Source organism: Hyaena hyaena, unplaced genomic scaffold (genome assembly GCF_003009895.1).
Source record: "Hyaena hyaena isolate Hyena2069 unplaced genomic scaffold, ASM300989v1 scaffold_24, whole genome shotgun sequence".
NCBI lineage: Eukaryota > Metazoa > Chordata > Mammalia > Carnivora > Hyaenidae > Hyaena > Hyaena hyaena.
The window spans coordinates 2,896,403-2,919,123 of NW_024080656.1; the positions used below are offsets into that span (position 1 = coordinate 2,896,403).

Here is a 22,721-nt window from a genome sequence, read left to right on the forward strand (position 1 = left end):
TGAGAAAGAAAAAAGTTGAAGGCATCATAATTCCCGATTTCAAACTCTATTACAAAGCTAAAGTACTGAGGCGCCTGGGTAGTTCAGGTGGTTGAGTGACCGGTGCTGAATTTCGGCTCGTCATGATCCCAGGGTCATGGGATCAAGCCCTGTGTCAGGTTCCACACTGAGCATGGAGCTGGCTTAAGATTCTCTTTCTCTTTCCCTCTGACACTCTCTCCTGCTCCTGCACGTTCTCTTTCTCTAAAGAAGAAAAAATAATAATAAAATAAAGCTGAATTTATTTTTTTAAAGTATAATAACTAATGTTACTGACTTAAAGACAGATACACAGATCAATGGAACAGAATAGGGCTCAGAAATAAACTCTTGCCTATATGATCAATTAATTTATGACAAAAGAGCCAAAAATATACAATGCAGAAAGGACAATCTCTTCAATAAATGGCGTTGGAGGGGCACCTGGGTGGCTCAGCTGGCTGAACATCCAACTCTTGATTTCAACTCAGGTCATGATCCCAGGGTTGTGGGATCAAGCCCCCCATCAGGCTCCATGCTGAGCATGGAATGGAGCCTGCTTAAGATTTTTTTTTTATCTCTCTCTCTCTCTCTCCCCTCTCTCTGGCCCTCTCCCCTACTCATGCACTCTTTCCCTCTCTTTCTCAAATAAAAATAAAATAAATTTTTAAAAAATTCTTTAAAAAATTTTTTTTAATGTTTTATTTAGTTCTGAGAGAGAGAGAGGCAGTGTGAACAGGGGAGGGTCAGAGAGAGAGGGAGACACAGAATCAGAAGCAGGCTCCAGGCTCTGAGCTAGCTGACAGCATAGAGCCTGATGCAAGGCTTGAACTCACGAACTCTGAGATCATGACCTGAGCCGAAGTCGTACACTTACCCGACTGAGTCACCCAGGAACCCCATAAAAAATAAAATTCTTAAAAAAAAATTAAATTAATGATGTTAGGAAACTGGACAGCCACATGCAAAAATGAAAGTAGACCACTATCTTACCATCTACAAAAATTATTTCACAATGTATAAAAGATCTAATGTAAGACCCGAAACCACAAAATTCCTATAAGAAAACACAGGCAACTAATCTCCTCAACATAGGTCTCATTAATGATCGTTTGAATCTGACACCAGAAGTGAAACCAAGAGAAGCAAAAATAAACAAGTGGGATAACACCATATTAAGACTTCTGCACAGCAAAGAAAACCATCAACAAAATAAAAGGGCAATCTACTGAATGGAAGAAAATATTTACAAATTATGTATCTGATAAGATGTTAATATCCAAAATATATAAAGAACTCATACAACTCAGTAACAAAAAACAATCTGATTACAAAATCATCAGAAGATGGGGCACGTGGGTTGCTCAGTCGGTTAAGCATCTGACTTCAGCTCAGGTAATGATCTCTTGGTTTGTGAGTTTGAGCCCAGTGTTGGGCTCTGTGGTGACAGCTCAGAGCCTGGAGCCTGCTTCGGATTCTGTGTCTCCCTCTCTCTCTGCCCTCCTCCCGCCTGCACTCTAACTCTCTCTCAAAAATTAACATTAAAAAAATGTTTTAAATCATCAGAAGATTTGAATAGACATTTTCCCAAAGAAGACACAGGTGGCCAACAGGTCAAAATCACTAATCATCAGGACACGCAAACAAAACCACAATGAGGTATCATCTCATACTTGTTAGAAAGCCTATTACCAAAAAGATAAGAAATAACTAGTGTTGATGAGGATGTAGAGAAAAAAGAGCCCTTGCACACTATTGATAGGAATGTAAATTGGTACAGCCATTATGGAAGACAGTATGTAGGTTCCTCAAAAAATTTAAACAAGAACTACCATAATATAATCCAGCAATTCCACTTCTGGGTTTTCTCCAAGGAAAATGAAAACAGTAATTCAAAAAGATATATGCACCCCCATGTTCAATCCAGCACTATTTACAATGGCCAAGATATGGAAACAATCTAACTGTCCATTCACAAATGAATGGATAAAGAACTTATGGTATTATATGTGTATATGTGTATACACACATACACACACACACACACACACCAGAATATTATTCAGCCATTGTGACATGGATGGACGTGAAAGATGAATACTGTATTATCTCACTTACATGTGAAATCTAACAAAACAAAATAAGCTCACAGACACAAAGTACCAATTGGTGGTTGCCGGAGGTGGGGGGTGAGGGGTGGGAGAAATGGGAAGTAGAGGGAAAAGGTAAAAACAGAGGCACATGGGTGGACCAGCCATTTGAGTGTCTGACTCTTGATCCCAGGGTCATGGGATCAAGCCCTGTGTTGGGCTCTGTGCTGACAGTGTGGAACCTGCTTAAGATATTTTCTTTTTCTCTCTCTCTCTCTCTCTCTCTCTCTCCTCTCCCTCTCCCCGTCTCCCCAACTTGCACACTCTCTCTCTAAAATGAAAAATTAAATTTTAAGGTAAAAACAATTTAATTAAGAAATGCCCATATAAAGGATGCCTGTTCAACTATTATTTGTAATAGCAAAAAATACACCAGCAGCCTAAGATTCCAATAAAAGGAAATCATTTAAACGCTGATATATTCCCATAATGGATTATTAGTCAGTAACTATTATTAAGATAAATATATACTGATATGTTTATAATACAGTGGTGAAAAACAACACATACAAAGTAATTCCATTTTCATAAGTATATCTGAAATTAACTGTGCCAGGCTTCACCTTCCTATTAATGTCATACTTCCATGCTTAGAGTCAAATCATTATGGCTTGTATGTTAGTTATTAGCTCCCCTCAGGTTATTTGTGTCTTGAAAAAAAGGTGCATCACCTAACAGCTACCAAGTCTATCAGCTATATTCACAATGTAGGATCCATCTTCCTGCTCTGATTCTCACTTTACCATCACTACTGCCCATAAAGCCACTCTGAGAAACCTCCCAACTGTCTCTGCTCTCTTGAGAATGCTAATGTCAGAGCCAAAGCCTCAAAGCTTCCAAACCCTGGGAAAGAACGGCCTCCATCCCCCATTCACAAGTTCCCAAAGCTGCCAATGGAGGAAAAAAAGAGATGCTAGAGAAAGGGTAACAGGTTTGTGCTAGCAGCCTTGGTGTTCCAGTTTGACCAGCCAGAAGTACACTGCTACACGTATATTTGCCAAGAAAAAGATCTGAAAGGTTTTACAGCAAGTTGTCAATAATGGTTATCTTTTAGTATTCTGGAAGTTTTTCCTTATCTATGATTTGAAAATTTTCTTCAATGACCAAAGTTTGTTTTTGAGGAAGGAAATAAATATTTAAGTTAAAAAATGAAATAGTTAAGTAGGAAATACATTACTGAGAACCATTTCCTTGAACAACAAACTATAAGCAAAATTTCCAACGAACATTCACAGTCATGTGTCTGCTAATTCTGACCCAACACAAGGTTCGTCCTGTGCCATCATTACTTACATTCCTGAAGACATTCTGTGTCTGTGCAGTAGGACTGGGACTGCCTCAACTAAAATGAATAAGAAGAAAGGAAAGTTAGCCACTGGATTTAACCAAAAATGGATAATATTTATTAGAAAGATCATGTTTTGTTTTTTTAATGATCCTACCGCAGTAGATATACTATGCCTTCAGAATCAAATACAAACACAGACTACACTAAGGAGCAGTCCAGCTTTGAGGGATTTTTTTAGTCAAAATAATTTTCAAATATACTGTGATCTAGTACAATTCACCCATTTAAATTAAGGAATTAAAAAAATCACCTGTGACCTACCTAAACGTCTTCATATTATTAGATTTCCCAAAGAAGAGTGCTAAACTGTACAGGAAGACTACCAGAAAGAGAGTAAATTTTGTTAATGAGATTTTTTTTTTCTCATGGAAAATTCAAAGCAGACAGAGAAAAAAGCAGATTCTATCTGTAGAAAAATGCATCTTTGAATGGGAAGTACATATCCTTTGCCCTTTTTGATTAGATCTGTATAAACCATGGTTGGAAAAATAAGAAACTAATAAAAATGGATACCACAGGGGTTGGGGGTAGAATGAGGAGTAGACTCTGACAGAGATGAAAGCTAAAGTTTACAATATTTACTTTTTTACACAGTTTAATTTGGGAACCATGTGATTATCAATTTTAAAAAGAAAATTTTAAAGAAAAAACTCATCAATAAATATACATCCTTTTATGAATGTCCACCCTATGCTGAGATATTTTATGATGTTTAGAAATGATATGATAAATCTTAAAACAGAAACGACTACATAGTAAAAGAGAATAAGGAGCATGCAACTTTTTAATTCAGCCTTGTTACTTTATAATGACACTTTCTCTCCATTAAAGCAGTAATTCATGACTTGCAGTTGCTTGGGAAAACAAGAGAGCAGGTGTGCTGAGCTGGTTAAGTATGAGAGCTCTGCAGAAAAGATCTGGACTTAAAGTCTAGATATGCAACCTGCTAGAGTTTCAAAGACCTTGGTCAAGGTCTTTAACTCTTCTAAACTTTAGTTTCCTCATCTAGTAAATGGAGATACTATTACCTCTATTTGAATACTAGTGAGGATTAAAATAGATAATGCAAGTGAAATGTAGTAAGAAACCAAGGAATGTTACCTATTATTACCACTGTGCCATACCAATTAGAACCTCATATAAACAATTAATGGAATTAACAACTAAACAAATCGTTTTGTAAATTGTTCTCTAAGATGATCAGGCATGCTTTGGTGTATACCTCTAAAAGTAGTCCTACTTGAATTAAAATGGGAAGACAGATTTTAACCCTAAATATGAAAGGAATCTATCAAAAATCTCTTTAAAAATTACACATTCTATAGCTATTATCAAAAAGACAAAAACAACAAGCGTTGGTGAGGATGTTGAGCAAAGGGAACTCTGGTGCGCCATTGGTAGGAAAGTAAATTGGGGCAGCCACTATGGAAAACAGTATGAAAGTTCCTCAAAAAATTAAAAATAGAACCACCATATGATTCAGCAAATACACTTCTGGGTATTTATCCACAGAAAATTAAAACACTTATTTGAAAATATATGCACCCCCCATTTCATTGCAGCCTTATTTACAATAGTCAAGACACAGAAGCAATCTAAACGCTCATGAATGGATGAATGGATAAGGACAATGTGGCAAATTTATATACAATGAAATATTATTCAGCCATTAAAAAAAGTGAAATCTCACCATTTGCAACAGGGATGGATCTTGCGGGCATTATGCTAAGTGAAAGAAATCACAAAGAAAAAGATAAAGGGGCACCTGGGTGGCTCAGTTGGTTAAGCAATTAAGTGTCTGACTCTTGATTTCAGCTCAGATAATGAACACATTGCTCAGGAGATCAGCCCCTGCTGACAGGGCTCTGTGCTGACAGCATGGAGCCTGCTTCGGATCCTCCCTCTCCCCCATCTCCCTCTACCCTTCCCCCCCCCCACTCTTACAATAAATAAATAAACTTAAAAAAAATACTGTGTGATCTCACTTATATGTGGAATCTAAAAACAAAAAACAAGCAGAGCTCATGGATATAGAGAACAAATTCAATTTACTTTGCCCAGATCCATCAGAAAAATCACTGCCTGTGGCAGCTCTACCCTAATGAAATGTATTTTTTAAGTAGTAAAACTTGAACGTCAAAATGATTCCTTGGTGCGCCTGGGTGGCACAGTCAGTTAAGCATCCGACTTTGGCCCAGGTCATGATCTCACAGTTCGTGGGTTTAAGCCCCGCGTCAGGCTCTGTGCTGACAGCTTGGAGCCTGGAGCCTGCTTCAGATTCTGTGTCTCCCTCTCTCTCTGTCCCTGCCCCACTGTGTATGTCTCTCTCTCTCTCAAAAATAAATAAACATTTTTAAAAATGATTCCTTGATCCATGGGGATGCAAAATAAATGTTGTGTTAGCAGACATGAAAACAATACTCATCACCATCGCAGCTCTTGAATGAATAGGTACACTGTCAATGAGCAGTAACATTTTGAAAGGAATCTTTTTTTCTGAGCAATAAGTCTCAGTGGTGGTTTAAAATATTCAGTAAACCATGTTGTAAACAGATGTGCTGTCATGCAAGCTTTGTTGTTCCAATAGAGCATGAGCAGAACAGACTTAGCATTATTCTTTTTTACTTTTACTGTACTGAATTTATTTATTTAACTATACTGAATTAAAAAAACAATCAATTACAATAAAGAAATAATGTTGAAATGAGAAGTACACTAAGAACATGAAGATACAACTAGAGCAAATAAGAATAACAGATAATAAGATTCAAAGTATAACAGGAAACAAAGATCCTTTCACACCTGAATAGGACTGACAAATCATGGCAGTACATCTCAGTACTTAAAAAATGAGGGGCGCCTGGGTGGCTTAGTCGGTTGAGCGTCCGACTTTCGCTTAGGTCATGATCTCGCGGTTCGTGGGTTCGAGCCCCGCGTCGGACTCTGTGCTGACTGCCAGCTCAGAGCCTGGAGCCTGTTTCAGTCTGTGACTCCCTCTCTCTCTGACCCTCCCCTGCTCACGCTCTCTCTCCTAGAAATAAAAAAAAAAAAACCATAAAAAAAAAAGATCACAGTAATGACCCTGAATTATCAATATTTCAAAAGGCAAGAAAATGTGCCATACTTTTTAAAAAGCTGTCCCCATCAAAATTATTTTAAAAATTATCTGTACTAAGCTGATCATTCTCATAACGGTTAAATTCCCTTAATAGTTTTTAGAAGCCTTCAGAACCTTCAACATAATGGATTCTCTTCAAATGTTTGTTAAACAAATTAAAGGAGTGTATATGTAAAATCTGGAAAACTTTGAGACAGATAAAACATCAGAATTAATGATATCCCTGCATTACCATTTATGAACAATCATTTGTTGAACTCCTTCTATAAGCTAGTAACTTTGCATATGCCATTACGAATCAAGACCAACACAGAAAAAAATAAACATTGGTATGCCTATTTTATAGATAAGGAAACCGAGATGTTGAAAATTTATGTAAATTGCCCAAGTTCACAAAACATGTAATTAGCAGAGCCAGGATTATAACTTAGAGATTTAGTACAATTCTTAAGAGCCCTAGGATTTGGGAAACAGTAAATGAGCACTGGCTTCAACTTAAAGTCAGTCCCTTCATTAGCCTCTAATAAGACAGTCAACTTGTCCTTTGAAGCCAAGCATTGACTTCTATCTGGCTAAGAAAGTCCTAAATGGTATCTTCTTCCAATAGAAGGCTATTTCATCTACATTGAAAATCTATTGTTCAGTGTAGTCACCTTCATAAACTATCTCAGCTAGATCTTCTGGGCAACTTGCTGCAGCGTCCAAATCAGTACTTGCTGCTTCACCTTGCGCTTTTTGTTATGGAAATAACCTCTTTCCTTATAACTCATGAACCAACCTCTTGTTTAGCTTCAAACTTGTCTTCTGTAGCTTCCTCATCTGTCTCAACCTTCATGGAACTGAAGAGAGTTAGGATCTTGCTCTGGATTAGGCTTTTGCTTAAGGGAGGGTGGTGGTTGGTTTGGTCTTCTATCAAAACCACTCAAACTTTTTCCATTATCAGCAATAAGGCTGTTTTGCTTTCTTATCATTCACATGTTCACTGGAGTAGAACTTTTAATTTTCTTTCAAGAACTTTTCCTTTGCATTTACAGCTTGCCTAAATGACACAAGAAACCTAGCCTTCAGTCTATCTTGGTTTTTGACATGCCTTTCTCACTGAGCTTAATCATTTCTAGTTTTTCATTTAAAGTAAGAGATGTGGGACTCTTCCTTTCACTTGAACACTTAAAGGCCATCACAAGGCTATTAACTGACCCAATTTCAATATTTTTAAGTCTCAGGGAATGAGGAGAAGCAGACAGATGGGCAGCAGGGTGGGAGGGACAGCCAATCAGTGGAACAGTCAGAACACATACAACATTTATGGATTAAGTTTGCCATATATATGGGTACAGTTCATGGTGCTCTAAATCAATTACAATAGTAACATCAAAGACCACTGATTACAGATCACCATAATAAATAATAATGATAAAGCTTGAAATATTACACGAATTACCAAAATGTGACACAGAGACATGAAGCAAGCAAGCATGATAGAAAAATGGTACTGATAAGACTTGGCTCAATGCAGGGCTGCTACAAACCCTCAATTTGTAGAAAATGCAGTATGTATGAAGTGCAATCAAGTGCAATAAAATGAGGCATGCTTGCAGTTTAACTGAAACATAACCACACTCATTCATTTACATATTGTCTATGGCTGCTTTCACTACAACAGCTGAGGTTATAATCATAGAGACATCAAGCCTAAAATATTTACTAGTGTGCCCTTAAATTATTAAACTTATTAGTAAATATACATGGGATAAGAAAAAGCAAGTATTTTTCTGTCGCTGTATAAATGAACATAAAAATGTTCATTTAGAGGGCAGCTGGGTGGCTCAGTAAGTTAAGCATCCAAGTCTTGATTTCAGTTCAGATCATGATGTCACGGCTTATGAGACTGAGTCCCATATCAGGCTATGTGCTAACGGTGCAGAGCCTGCTTAGGATTCTCTCTCTCCCTCTCTCTCTGTGCCCCTCCCCCTTCTCTCTCAAAAATAAACATTTTTTTAAAAAAATGAAATGTGAGATGCTCATGAATTACATCTATATAATAATAATGCCACAATCCACATGTACCCCAATGTTCATAGCAGCACTCTCAACAATAGCCAAAACATGGAAAGAACCTAAAGTATCCATCAACTGATGAATGGATCAAAAAGATGTGGTATATTTATACAATGGAATACTACATGGAAATGAGGAAGAATGAAATCTGGCCATTTGTAGCAACATGGATGGAACTAGAGGGTGTTATGCTGAGCGAAATAAGTCAGGCAGAGAAGGACAAATACTGTATGTTTGCACATATAGGTGGATTAGGAGGAAGTTAACGGAGGACGAAACGGGAGAAGAAGGGGAAAAATAGTGGGGGAGAGGGAGGGAGGCAAACCATGAGAGACTCTTGAATGCTGAAAACAAACTGAGGGCTGATGGAGGTGTGGGAGAAGGGAAGGGGGGTGATGGGCATGGAAGAGGGCACTTGTTGGGATGAGCACTGGGTGTCATATGTAAACCAACTTGACAATAAACTATAAAATAATAATAATGCCACAATCATTTGTTCACATATTCATTCAATATTTATTCAATATGTATTAAAATAAGTATTATTCAATATATGTATTTATTGAATGAATGCCTACTATGTGCCAAGTACAGATCTAGGTACTGAGAATACAGTCTGAAAAAGACTAAGTTTCTACGTTTATGGATCATAGAGTCTCGTGGGGGAAATCAGACCATATATTATAAAAAATGTCAGAGAACCATGCAGAGAACAAAAACAGGATGGCATATATCTAAATCAGGCAGAGAGAGGCAATAAAACTTAAGGGGCTATCTACAGCACAGTAAAGATCAAGGGGATGAGCATTCCAGGCAGAATAAACAACTAGGAAAGGGCCTTAGGTGAACAGGCACCTGTGAATTGGGGATGAAGAACCACAAAGTCACCTGTGGCTGGGGCATTAACAGCCAAGTTACTCAGCTGTTGTATTTTACCCCAGAACCAAATGCTCTCTCTATATGCTCAAATCATCACAGTATGCTACTGATATCATTTGTCTGACTGCTTCCAACTCTAAAATATACCAATATATAACAGATAACCATATGGTTTATCAACGTGGAATTAGAGTACTTTCTCATTTTATAATATTTGAGACATATTTAAATAAAAATTATATTTCTTTTAAAATTATATTACTTTTAAAAGTGACTTATTATAATTTAAATAATTTATTATAATCACAAACACTGGAAACTTGTATGTGGTAGGTACTGTAATAAGAAACTTAACTTGTTATCTTATTTAATCCTCAACCAAGAGCTGGAGACAGGTTCTATTATTGCTATTCTACTGAAAGATGAAACTTGAGTTTGGGGAAGATTGCTAACTTACATCCAGTACTAACTCCAAAATCTAAATCCTTAACACAATTCCATTCTACTTTATAATATACACAATTTTGTATCATAATTTTATAGTTAACATATCATCATTCTCTAAAGCACAATTCTGGGAGCGCCTGGGTGGCTCAGTCAGTTAAGCGTCCGACTTCGTCTCAGGTCATGATCTTACGGTTCGTGGGTTCCAGCCCCACACTGGGCTCTCCGCTGACAGCTAGCTCAGAGCCTGGAGCCTGTTTCAGATTCTGTGTCTCCCTCTCTCTCTGACCCTCTCCTGTTCACGCTCTCTCTCTCTTAGAAATAAATAAAACATTTAAAAAAATTTAAAGCACAATTCTGAATTGTTACAAAATACTCCCATGAGTTGATGTACTGTATAACTGAACTGAAGCAAAATCAGACTAAAGTGAAAATAACCATAGAGGTAGTTATTAAATAGTCTCTAAGACAAACAAAGCCAATGTTTTCCTTCTGTACTACAAGAGATCTTTCTTGTGATGCTTGGCTGGCTTAGTTGATCCTGAGCTTGAACCCCATACTGGGCAGAGATTACTTTAAAAAAAGAGAGAAAAACAAAATTAAAGAGAGAGAGAGAGAGAGACACCTGGATGGCTCAGTTGGTTAAGTGTCCGACTTCGGCTCAGGTCATGATCTCACGGTTCGTGGGTTCAAGTCCCGCATCGGGATCTGTGCTGACAGCTACTTCAGAGCTCAGGGCCTAGAACCTGTCTTTGGATTCTGTGTCTCCCTCTCTCTCTGACCCTCCCCTGCTTACGCTGTCTCTCTCTCTCTCTCAAAAATAAATAAAACCTTAAGGGGTGCCTGGGTGGCTCAGTCGGTTAAGCGTCCGGCTTTGGCTCAGGTCATGATCTCGCAGTTTGTGGGTTCGGGCCCCGCATCAGGCTCTATCCTGACAGCTAGCTCAGAGCCTGGAGCCTGTTTTGGATTCTGTGTCTCCCTCTCTCTCTGACCCTCCCCTGCTCACGCTCTCTCTCTCTCTCAGAAATAAATAAAACATTAAAATATTTTTTAAAAATAAATAAAACATTAAAAAATAAAATAAAGTAAAATAAAATAAAATAAAATAAATAAAATAAATAAAATAAAATAAAATAAAATAAAATAAAATAAAATAAAATAAAATAAAAAAGAGAGAGGGGGCACCTGGGTGGCTCAGTTGGTGAACATCCGACTTTAGCTTAGGTCATGATCTCATGGTTCGTGAGCTTGAGACCTGTGTAGGGCTCTGTGCTGAGAGCTCAGAGCCTGGTGCTTGCTTCGGATTCTGTGCCTCCCTCTCTCTCTGCTCCCTCCCTACTCACTCTCTGTCTCTGTCACTCTCTCAAAAATAAAAAAGAGAGAGTGAGTGCATCCTTCCTTTAACTGCCACGGGAAGAAAGACTAGGCTTCCTTTTGGGACTGTGATAAAAAATGGTTATGTGCAATTAGTCCTCTTATATGAGTTTCTAGAAAATTAATTAATTCACATATAATTGGTAAAAAGAGAAATTACGTCAGTTTAATGTAGAAGCTGTGTTGGTCGATAAGAAGTGATTTTTCCTAGGTTAAGGCCAGCCAAAAGAGTGGGAGTCAAGTGATTATCAGCAGAAAAGGAAAAACCCTTTGGCTCATGGTATGCAGACAGGAGCTCCTTTAGCTTTAAGAAAATTAAAACTGAGTGCCTACAGGCTTGTGTGTATACACACACACATACACACACCCAAGAATGAGAAGAATTTATTCACTGGAAGCCTGGCTGAGTGCAGCACTTCAAGTCTAGTCTAAGCTGCAGGGAATCTTTGGGACATTCCACCAAGAGCTGTGGTTGGACTCTGGTCTTCTGGCAGGTCATCTTCGAGTTCCTAGCTACATTCTTCACATTCACAAGCAGGCAATGCTGCAGGATCTGAATAATGAGGTGCCAGAGGATCATGACCAGGACTTCGTGTTTTTTCCAAACCAGTGTTTTAGAGTATATTTTCAGTATTCAGATCCAAATACCTATGATAAGTAAATTACAGTCTTTAAAGAATTAAAAAACCGTTATTTAGGGGCCCCTGGGTGGTCTCGGTTGATTAAACATCTAGCTATTGGTTTCGACTCAAGTAATGATCTTGCAGTGAGTGGGGAGATCGAGCCCCAAGTCCGGCTCCATGCTGACAGCATGCCTGTTTGGGATTCTCTCTCTCTTTCTTTCTCTGCCCATATCCTGCTCATGTGCAAGCATACTCTCTCTCTTCCTCTCTCTCTCCCTCCCTCAAAATAAATAAATACATATTTTTTAAAAGCAACGTATTTAGGAGCGCCTGGGTGGCTCAGTTGGTTAAGTGTCCTACTTCAGCTCAGGTCATATCTCACGGTTGGTGGGTTTGAGCCCCACGTCGGGCTCTGTGCTGACAGCTAGCTCAGAGCCTGGAGCCTACTTCAGATTCTATATCTCCCTCTCTCTCTGACCTTCTGCTGCTCAGGCTGTCTCTCTCTCTCTCTCTCTCTCAGAAATAAATAAAACATTAAAAAAAATAAAAATAAATAAATAAATAAAAGCCACATATTTAGTACATCAAGAGAAACTCATTGTTTTGATGGGATTGTTTAAACAAAGGCCTAATTTACAATACATTTCAGTTTTCTCTTGACTTATTTGGAGAATACAGTGGTACTATTCATACTAATTTTGGCTACTCCAAAAGGAAACTATTTGTGAAAACAAATACAATTAGAAAAAAACAAGGATAATATGTGAAGAAAACAGAAATGACAGGATCTACAGGATGGAGTCATAAACTTCAAATATTTTCTGTATTATAGTGGAGGTGAGAGGAAGACCACATGTGGACTACATATAGTCAATGCTTGCTGTCCAGGTAAACTTCCATGTTAACACTGATTCTGGGATCCCAGAAAAGAACTAAAAGTAAATTTAGACCTCTCCATCTAACCAGGATGGTCATGGAAAGTTCTTGAAGTAAATTAGCTTCAAAATCACAGAGACAGCATAACATGAGTATAATAATTGTGCTTCTTCACTAGGGAAAAAGGCAGAAAACAGAGATTAAAAGAGACTGAAAGAATAAAAGAGACCTGGCCAAGAGATTTCATGTTAGGGAAATTAAAGAATATAAAATAGTCTGTTGGGATATCCAAGAAGCCTAACAGAAACTTGGCTGTCAGAGGCCTCTGGGAAAAATGTAGATCAAAGAGACTATTCTAATGACAAAAAGCAGATAAATGAATCTTCTATGAGGAATCTTACTTTGGAGAAATTCACTGAAAAGAATTACAAAGCACAGAAAGTCTCTCTCTAGAGTTATCAAAATGTACCCACTATGGACTGAATGTGCCCCAACTTCATTTGTTTAAGCCCTAAATCCCCAATGTGATGGTTTTTGGAAGTGGGGCCTTTGGTAAGTAATTAAATTTAAATGAGGTCATAAGGGGAAGCCCCCATGATGGGACTAGTATCCTTACAATAAAAAAGACTAGAGTCCTCATTCTCTCTGTGCCATGTTGAAGATACAGCAAGAAGGCAGCTGTCTACAAACCAAGTAGAGAACTATCACCAGACACCAAATCTGCCTGCACTTGATCCTGGTCTTTCCAGAATCCAGAACTGAGAGAAATAAATGTTTGATGTTGAAGCCATCTGTCTGTGGTATTTTGCTTTAGCTGCCCGAGTTAAGACAATACCTGAACAAGAACTTATTGCTATTTTTCAATGTCTGTTCAAGAACCTCACATATATTGGAAGTCACCATCTTTCTCATGGACAGTAGCTCCCTGTGCACTGGTAAACAGAACAGTGGTTAAAAAGAGAAGCTTTAAAGTCAGATCTGGGTTCAAATTCTGTATCTGTTACTTTCCATAAAGTTCCAAACTATGAAAGACATAAATATGGCCTATTAATGTTACCCAGTCAACTCAGTTGACCAGATATCAAGGAGCATCTTGTTCCAGATGCACCAAAGATTTGGAGACCCAAGACCAGAATAGGGAGATAGAGTTTACTGAGTAGATAAGTATAGTGCATTTTCAAGAGAGAAAGTGGGCCACTGTCAGAGCCAAGAGTAGCAATGGCCCCAAGAAGTTCTAGCTACATCCTTTTAAGTCTGCTTTTTGTATATCTAATTTTGGCTTTGACTGACATTTTTGATTGACAGCTGGTGGTTATATTACATTTTGGCTTCTGTGCACATACCTACCCATGATGCACTCTATTTAATTGTTATTTATTTATGTATTGTATATTTATGAGTTTCTAATGAGCTTTTGCTGTGATCTTAGCACAACTTGCACCTTTTCTGTTTGTTCTCAGCTCTTGGAAGTTCCCTTGTGGCTTTTGAGACAGCTCTGTGGCTAGGCCTTTCCTGTTCTGTTAGCCCGTGGAGAGGCTCTGAAGGTGTGGCTATTAACCTTGGGTAGGGTGGCACAGAGTGTATGGCCAGCATCTGCTTTATCCCACTTTATTCATGCCTAGCTAACTGCCTAACATTATGAACTTTAAGGCATTATGAGGATTATAATTAAACAAATAAAAAACCACATTCATGGCCCACAGCATAACGTTTTTAGATGACAGCAATTTGCAGGAAAGAAGGGAAAAAGTCCTTTTAATATTAAATAGAGCTGCCTGTTTGTACAAATAAGCATACTCAAATTTATCACTACTATTTTTTAAAAAATGAAATTCTAAAACCAACAACAAAAAGTACTTTCAAAGCAATGACTAAACAGTTGGGTCAGTGTCCTATAACCAGACCTCACACAGCTCATGGTCGTAAGGGTTGCCTGAAAATCTCTAAGCAGTGAGATTCCTGTGGCTTTCTTCAAAACATAAATACAGAAAGCATTCACCTCTTTGACAAATATTTAAGGAGTAATTTTTTTAAGTTTATTTTGAGAGAGAGAGAGAAAGGGAGAGAGAGAAAGTGGGAGAGAGAGGGAGAGCGCATGAGGGGCAAAAAGAGAGGGAGAGAGAGAATCCTAAGCAGGCTCAGCACTGTCAGCAAAGCGCTAGATGTGGGGCTCGAACTCAAGAACCGTGAGATCATGACCTGAGCTGAAACCAAGAGTCAGACACTTAACTGACTGAGTCACCCAGGCGTCCCAGGAGTGATTTTCATGTGCATTTTGACAAACTAAGGTTTTCAGATTTTAAGAGACTATTTTTTCCCCAAACTGCTCAGAGGAATTATATGCATATTTGCAACAACTAAATTCCTTGTCAGCTTGAGAGCAAGATATTGAAAAAAAGGATGAAAAATAGCTGTGCCCATTTTAAAGTATTCTCACTGATCATCAATGTTAAGTCATGGGTTCCAATCTGCAGCTTGGGAAATATAGTCATAAAATAGCAAGTATATATTATGGATACAAAGATATAGTAGAGAGCCTAACACAGAAAATAACAATATAAGGGTGCCTAGGTGACTCAGCTGGTTGAACATAGATGTCAGCTAAGGTCATGATCTCATGGTTTGTGAGTTTGAGCCTTGCCTTGGGCTCAATGCTGTCAACAGAGAGTTTGCTTCAGATCCACTTTCCTCCTCTCTCACTACCCCTCTCCTGCTCACACTCTCTCTCTCAAAAATGAATAAACATTTATTAAGAAAGAAAAGAGGGGTGCCTGGGTGGCTCAGTTGGTTAAGCGTCTGATTTCAGCTCAGGTCATGATCTTGTGGGTTTGTAGGTTCGAGCCCCACATCTGACTCTGTGCTGACAGCTCGAAGCCTGGAGCCTGCTTCTAATTTTGTCTCCCTCTCTCTACTCCTGGCCCACTTGTGCGCCATCTTTCTCTCTCTCAAAAGCAAATAAAGATTTAAAAATTTTAATTAAAAAATAAGAAAGAAACATAAAGCCCCATTAAACAAGCAAACAACCCCCAAAACACAACATTTCCTATGTTCTAATGGAGCTCAGTAATGTTCTAGTAGTTCTTAGCGATAAAGCAGTGACCAAAATGGACGGAATCCCACCATACAATGATAACTATTTGTTAACATTCTGGTTAACATATTCCAAACATTGATATCTGTAAAACAGTTGATCCCTGAGCAACACAGTGGTAGGCACACTGACCCTTCTGCAGAGTCAAAACTCCATATGTAAGTTTTGACTCCAGTAGACTACTGTGGACTGAAACTAATAACATAAACAGTTGATTAACGCACTGTGTATATGTGCTATCTTTTCATGTTAGTATCTTTTCTAAAACAATACTATAGGCAGGGTGGTTTATAAAAAGCAGCCCAAGACAAGAAATAACAGGCATTAGTGAAGATGTGGAGAAAAGGAAACCCCTGTGCACTACTGGTGGGAATGTAAATTGGTACAGCCACTATGGAAAACAGTAGGTTTCTAAAGAAAAAAAAAAACAAAAAAATTAAGACTAGAACTACCAGTACATGATCCATTAATTCCACTTCTGGGTATTTACTGAAGAAAATGAAAACATTAATTTGAAAAGATATATGCACATCCATGTGCACTGCAGCATTACTTTCAATAGCCAAGATATGAAAACCACATAAGTGTCAACTGATGAATGAATGGATAAAGATGAAATGTTCCCATTTGTGACAACCCAGACAGACCCTGAGGACATAAGCTAAGTGAAATAAGTCAGGGAAAGACAAATACTGTATAATCTGTCTTATATGTGGAAAACAACAACAAACCAAGCTAATTAATACATAGAACAGACAGGTAGTTACCAAAGATGGGTGGCAGAGGCTGGGCAAAATGGGTAGAGAAGGTCAAAAGGTACAAAATTCTAGTTATAAAATAAGTCATGGGGATGTAATGTAAAACATAGTGACTATAGTTAATAACTGTATTGTATATTTGAAAGTTGCTAAAAGGGTAGATCCTAAAAGTCCTCATCACAAGATGAAAAATTTCTTTGTAACTACATACGATGTCAGATGTTAACTCTACTTACTGTGGTGATCATTCAGTAATATGTAAATATCAAATCATTTTGTTGTATGCCTGAAATTAATATAATGTTGTCAAATATACCTCAATTGAAAAAAAAAAAAAAAGAGATGGAATCTATTTCCTTTCCTCTTGAACCCAAGCAGGCTTGTGATTGCTATAATCAAAAGTATAACAGAAGGGTTGTATGCAATCTTCTTAGGCCAGGTCATAAAAAGTATCCAGCTGCTGGGGTACCTAGCTGGCTCAGGCAGTAGAGCATGTGACTCTTGAACTTGGGGTTGTGAGTTTGAGACCTATGTTGGGTATAGAAATTACTTAAGGAAATTAAAAAAAAAAAAAGTACCCAATTGCTGGCTGGTTCTCCCTGTTCCATATCCTCCCTTGAGATGGATACTTAACCTTGGAAGCAAGCCACCACACTGTGAGGAAGCCAAGCAGCCACATGAAAAGGCCATATGTAAGTGTTCTGGCTGGGAGTATTAGGTAGGGTTTCAGTCTACCAGTATCAACTGCCAGACAGTGAGTAAGCCTCCAGATGCTTCCTGCTCCCAGTGAGACTTACAGCTAAGAACCCAGACATTGTGCAGCATACAAGTCATCTCCACTATGATCTGTATGAACTTCAGACACAGAATTTGTCATCTTAATAAAAGGTTGTTTTATATCACTAAGTTTTGGCGTAATTTGTTATGCAGCATACAACTGGAATAATATAAAAGTAAAGAAGCAATGAGGCATTGGAGAATATAGGGAGATTTTTACTTTCTCTTTTGACACTTAGTATACTGCTTGAACTATGTGCCAGGAGGACATGCAATCATTATTTTATCTTTTATTTTATTTTTAACATTTATTCATTTTTGAGAGACAGGGTGTGAACATGGGAGGGGCAGAGAAAGAGGGAGAGGCAGAATCCAAAGTAGGCTCCAGGCTCTGAGATGTCAGCAGAGACTGACATGGGGCTCAAACCCACAGACCGTGAGATCATGACCTGAGCTGAAGTCGGATGCTTAACTGACTGAGCTACCCAGGTGCCCCCATTATTTCATCTTTTAAATAAAACATAACCTCACTTCCTAATTGGTAAACTGAATCAACCTCTAACCACAGAAGGACTAACTAGTCTTCCAGTGCCTGGATGATACTGATAAAAAGTATTAAGATTTGAAAGTAAGAAATTGACTAAAATTCCCTTTATTAACTAAAATGAAGACCAGACATTAATCAGATGATTAAAAAAAAGGCTTTGGACCACATGGGAGATGCTAAATACTATTATTAAACTGGAGATATATACTTCCCTAGTCTTACTTTTTTTTTAACGTAAAGATTATCTTTTGAAAGAACATATTCATATATTATTTCAACAACTGTTTTACAAAAATTAAAATAAATAGAGGCACCTGGGTGGCTCAGTTAGTTAAGCGTCGTACTCCTGATTTCATGGGAATGAAATCCCACGTGGGTCATGATATCATGATTTGTGAGATCGAGTCCCATGTTAGGCTGACAGTGCAGAGCCTGCTTGGATTCTCTCTCCCCCTCTCTCCCTGCCCGTCTTCCACACACGCGCATGCTCTCTCTCTCAAAAATAAATAAACATTAAAAATAGTAAAGTATAGAAAAAGATACTAGCAGTAGATATATTTGCTAGGTAGACAGGTTTCTCAAGAAAATTTTTCAGGCACACATATTTTTCTTCCAGGAAAAAAGCCAATCAATCTTTTTTTTTTTTTTAACAGTTTATTGTCAAGTTGGTTCCCATATAACACCCAGTGCTCATCCCCACAAGTGCCCTCCTCCATGCCCATCACTCCCTTTCCCCATCTCCCCCCACCCCCATCAGCCCTCAGTTTGTTCTCCGCATTCAAGAGTCTCTCATGGTTTGCCTCCCTCCCTCTCCCCCACTATTTTTCCCCTTCTTCTCCCCTACAGTCCTCTGTTAAGTTCCTCCTAATCCTCCTATACATGCAAACATATGGTATCTGTCCTTCTCTGCCAAAAGCCAATCAATCTTAATGCAACTTATTTAAGTACAGTGAACATTAGCCACAATTTACAGGGCCTTCAGGCCTATCATGAGGACTCTGACCAAAGATCTCCCAGATCACATGCTTACAATACTATAATACAAAAACAACTTAACCTAAATTAAAATTTAGAAGTTTCAGTTACAGGGGTGCCTGGGTGGCTTAGTCGGTTAAGCGTCCGACTTTCGCTTAGGTCATGATCTCGCGGTTCGTGGGTTCGAGCCCCGCGTCGGGCTCTGTGCTGACTGCCAGCTCGGAGCCTGGAGCCTGTTTCAGTCTGTGACTCCCTCTCTCTCTGACCCTCCCCTGCTCACGCTGTCTCTCTCTCTCTCTCTCCTAGAAATAAATAAAATATTTATAAAAAAAAAAAAAAAGAAGTTTCAGTTACACTGCTTAGAGGTGAAATACAGAGCTCAACAAACCAAAAAAAGGGATTATCTGTATTTCAAATCTTAGATTACAACAGGGAACAGGAAAAACACAGAGCATGATCCAAGTTCACATTACTAAATCTATGTGTTCTCTCTTTCTGGAACTCCTATCATTAATAGAAGAAACTTTATGCCAAGAGACAGCCAGTCAAGGAGAACAGAAATAAAAGGAGGTAGCAAGTGAGCAGAAGAGGGTGAAACCAGGGTAAATCTACAAATAGCTTCAATGGGAATGGAAAAAGCCCCCTGCAGGCTGTTTTTATTATTGTAAGGAAATATTAGTCACTAAAAAAAAAAACAAAAACAAAAACAAACAAAAAACCCCACACTCACACCCTAACTAAATACAGTAGTTGTAAGGAAATGCCTTTTTTAAAAAAGAATACTAACCCCACAAGGGACACATTAAAAAAATGCAACACAACTTTAAAATATGACTAATTTATAATGAAATTACAATTTTGTGCTGGCATCTTTCTACACATGTAGTAGTATTCACCTACTATGTCAAGAAAAATCCGTATTTATCACCATGCATGTTCCCATATTAAATCAAGTAATGAAACATAGAATAACTTGATGAAAGTAACTGATTTTAATTGAAAGAAACTCACTGTATATTCTTATTCACTTAAAAGAAGTCTTAGTAGCCAGTATTTAATTAGTAAAGCATTAATTTTTTTAAACAGTTTATTGTCAGACAGAAATAGACTGTAATGTCAGACTGTAATGTCAGAAAATGCCTCCTTTTATGTTTCTGAACACTGCAGAGACAAATAGAAACATACACACACTTAGCAAAATACAACTTGTTATGAACATGTGTGTGACTCAATGATGTAATTAAATCATTGGAGAGACACCTGCCAAGTGAATAAGCAAAGCTTTGTCATGAGCACCCCAAAATGGGCACTCTTTGTACTGCAGTTTTATCAACCTTAAACTCAAATTATTTAAAACACTCCTATAATACAATCAGAGATACAATCATTTGCTTTTAAAGTCCATACTACAGACAGACAATAAAATGAATGAAAATCAAATTTATATTCTTCATACTGGTACAGCTTAGTAGTTAAACAATCAAAATTTATACAAGCACTGATGAGGCAATAGTAAAAAAGCCCTGAATTGCTGTTGTGACCATTTTGCCTTAGGAGACACACAGGTTTTTCTATTTTATATATTTTTACATGCTGATGAGAAAAAAATCTACCAATTTAAAAATCAATGTAAGAATGGAAGAAAGTCTTATTAGAGTTACTAGAAAGTTAGAGGCACCTGGGTGGCTCAGTTGGTTGAGCGTCCCACTCATTTTGGCTCAGGTCATGATCTCACAATTCATGAGACCAAGCCTCACATGGGGCTCTGTGCTGTCAGGAGGGAGCCTGCTTGGGATTCTCTCCCTCTCTGCCCCTCCCCCACACATGCTTGTGCACTCTTTTTTCTCTCTCTCAAAATAAATATTTTTTAAAAAGAATTATGGGAAAGCTAAACATAATGTATTTTTTTCCAAATCATATAATAGTACATTCAAAAAATTTATTCTTCAGTGAAAAAAGTCTGTACTAAATATTGTATATAATTCTATTTGTTTCTAATGCCTTTGAAGTAGCTTACAAAGATTTATTTTTTTTAAGTTTTATTTATTTAAGTAAATCTCTGTACCCTAAGAGGGGCCTGAACTCACAATCCCAATATCAAAAATTGTATGCAGAGTTTTTTTTCTTTAAATTTTTAAATGTTTATTTATTTTTGAGACACAGAAAGAGAGAGACAGAGTGTGAGTAGGGAGGGGCAGAGAGAGAAGGAGACACAGAATTTGAAGCAGGCTCCAGGCTCTGAGCTGTCAGCACAGAGCCCGACATGGGGCTTGAACTCATAAACCACAAGATCAAGACCTGAGCCAAACTCAGACGCTTAACTAACTGAGCTACCCAGGTACCTCCAGAGTTTTATTTTCAAGGTTATTTGATTAGGTAGTACATTCACAGTTTTAAAATGTAAAAATACAGTGAAGAGCCTCTCCTCACTGCTTTCTTTTATCATTCTAATGCTCCCTTGATCACAAATATAGTGTTTGTAAAGGTGCTTGAAGGAGACCAACAAGCAGCAGAACAGAACAGCGCACTAAAGAAACAGCACAACGCAAGGGCATCTGTGTAGGCTCAGTTGGTAAAGTGACACTCTTGGTTTCGGCTTAGGTCATAATCTCAGGATTAGTGGGTTCAAACCCCACACTGGGCTCCACACTGGCAGTGCTGTGGGGCTCCACACTGGCGGTGCAGGGCCTGCTCGGGATTCTCTTTCTCTTCCTCTCTCTCTCTGCCCCTCCCCTGGCTTGTGCCCTCTCTCTCTCTCTCAAAATAAATAAGCTTAAAAAATTATTTTTTAAAAAAAAAAAAGATAAGAAACAGCACAGGGCCTAGAGCTAAACCGCCAGAACTGAATGTGCCTCTGACACCTGATAAGAATGACTTAACCATTCTGTACCTCAGTTTCCTCATTTGCAAAAGGAAAACTTACATCATGGGCCTAAACTAGTACCTAGACTAACTTGGAACTCCTCAATGTAATCATTATTATGAGCTCTAGGAATACCCATTGGAAACCATTTCTATGGATTTACAATTATATTATACTGACCTACACACACACACACATTCCTTACATATTCTCACACTCCAACCTGCAAAGGCATTTCTATGGCTTTCACTATCATTTCTCAGATAGTTCTAAAGTATGTTTCTTCTTGTATTTCTAATTGTTTTTGCATTCTGTGTTGTTCAAGACATAAAGGTCCATATCTTTTTGATGAATTCTATCTTTTGTCAATATTATTTCTGTGTTCCATTTAATTGTTTTGGCTTTGAATAATATTGTGGCTAAGATTAGGAGTATTGCATTCTTTTGAGATAGCTTTTTCCTCACTACTTTATCACATATCCACAATATTTTGTTTTCAGTTTTTTTTAGGGAGACAGAGAGAGAGAGAGAGAGAGAGAGAGAGAGAGAGAGAATCTCAAGCAGCCTCCATGCTGAGTGTGGAGCCCAAGGTGGGGCTCAATCTCACAATCCTAGGATCATGACCAGCATAAATCAAGAGTCAGACACTCAACTGACTGAGCCACCCAGATGCCCTAGTAACTGTCTTCCTCATAAACAGCATTTCAAAACTCTATCTATCCATCCACCTACCTATCTATCTCTTTTAAAGGGGATTAAAACCTACTCACACATAATATTTTACTTTCTGTGTACTTTCTATGAACTATGCTTCTTTCTTCT

The 22,721-nt window shown here is 38.0% G+C and overlaps 1 protein-coding gene across 5 annotated transcripts in view; it reads right to left on the bottom strand.

Moving 5' to 3' along the window:
• SMIM14 (small integral membrane protein 14) overlaps positions 1-22,721 on the bottom strand; it is an 85,149-nt gene that overhangs the window by 16,057 nt on the left and 46,371 nt on the right. For all 5 annotated transcript variants that reach the window (XM_039227023.1, XM_039227022.1, XM_039227020.1 and 2 more), the window contains one exon: positions 3,462-3,510. In XM_039227023.1, coding sequence (XP_039082954.1) covers positions 3,462-3,510 — 49 coding nt within the window. The remainder of the gene's footprint in view (positions 1-3,461; positions 3,511-22,721) is intronic.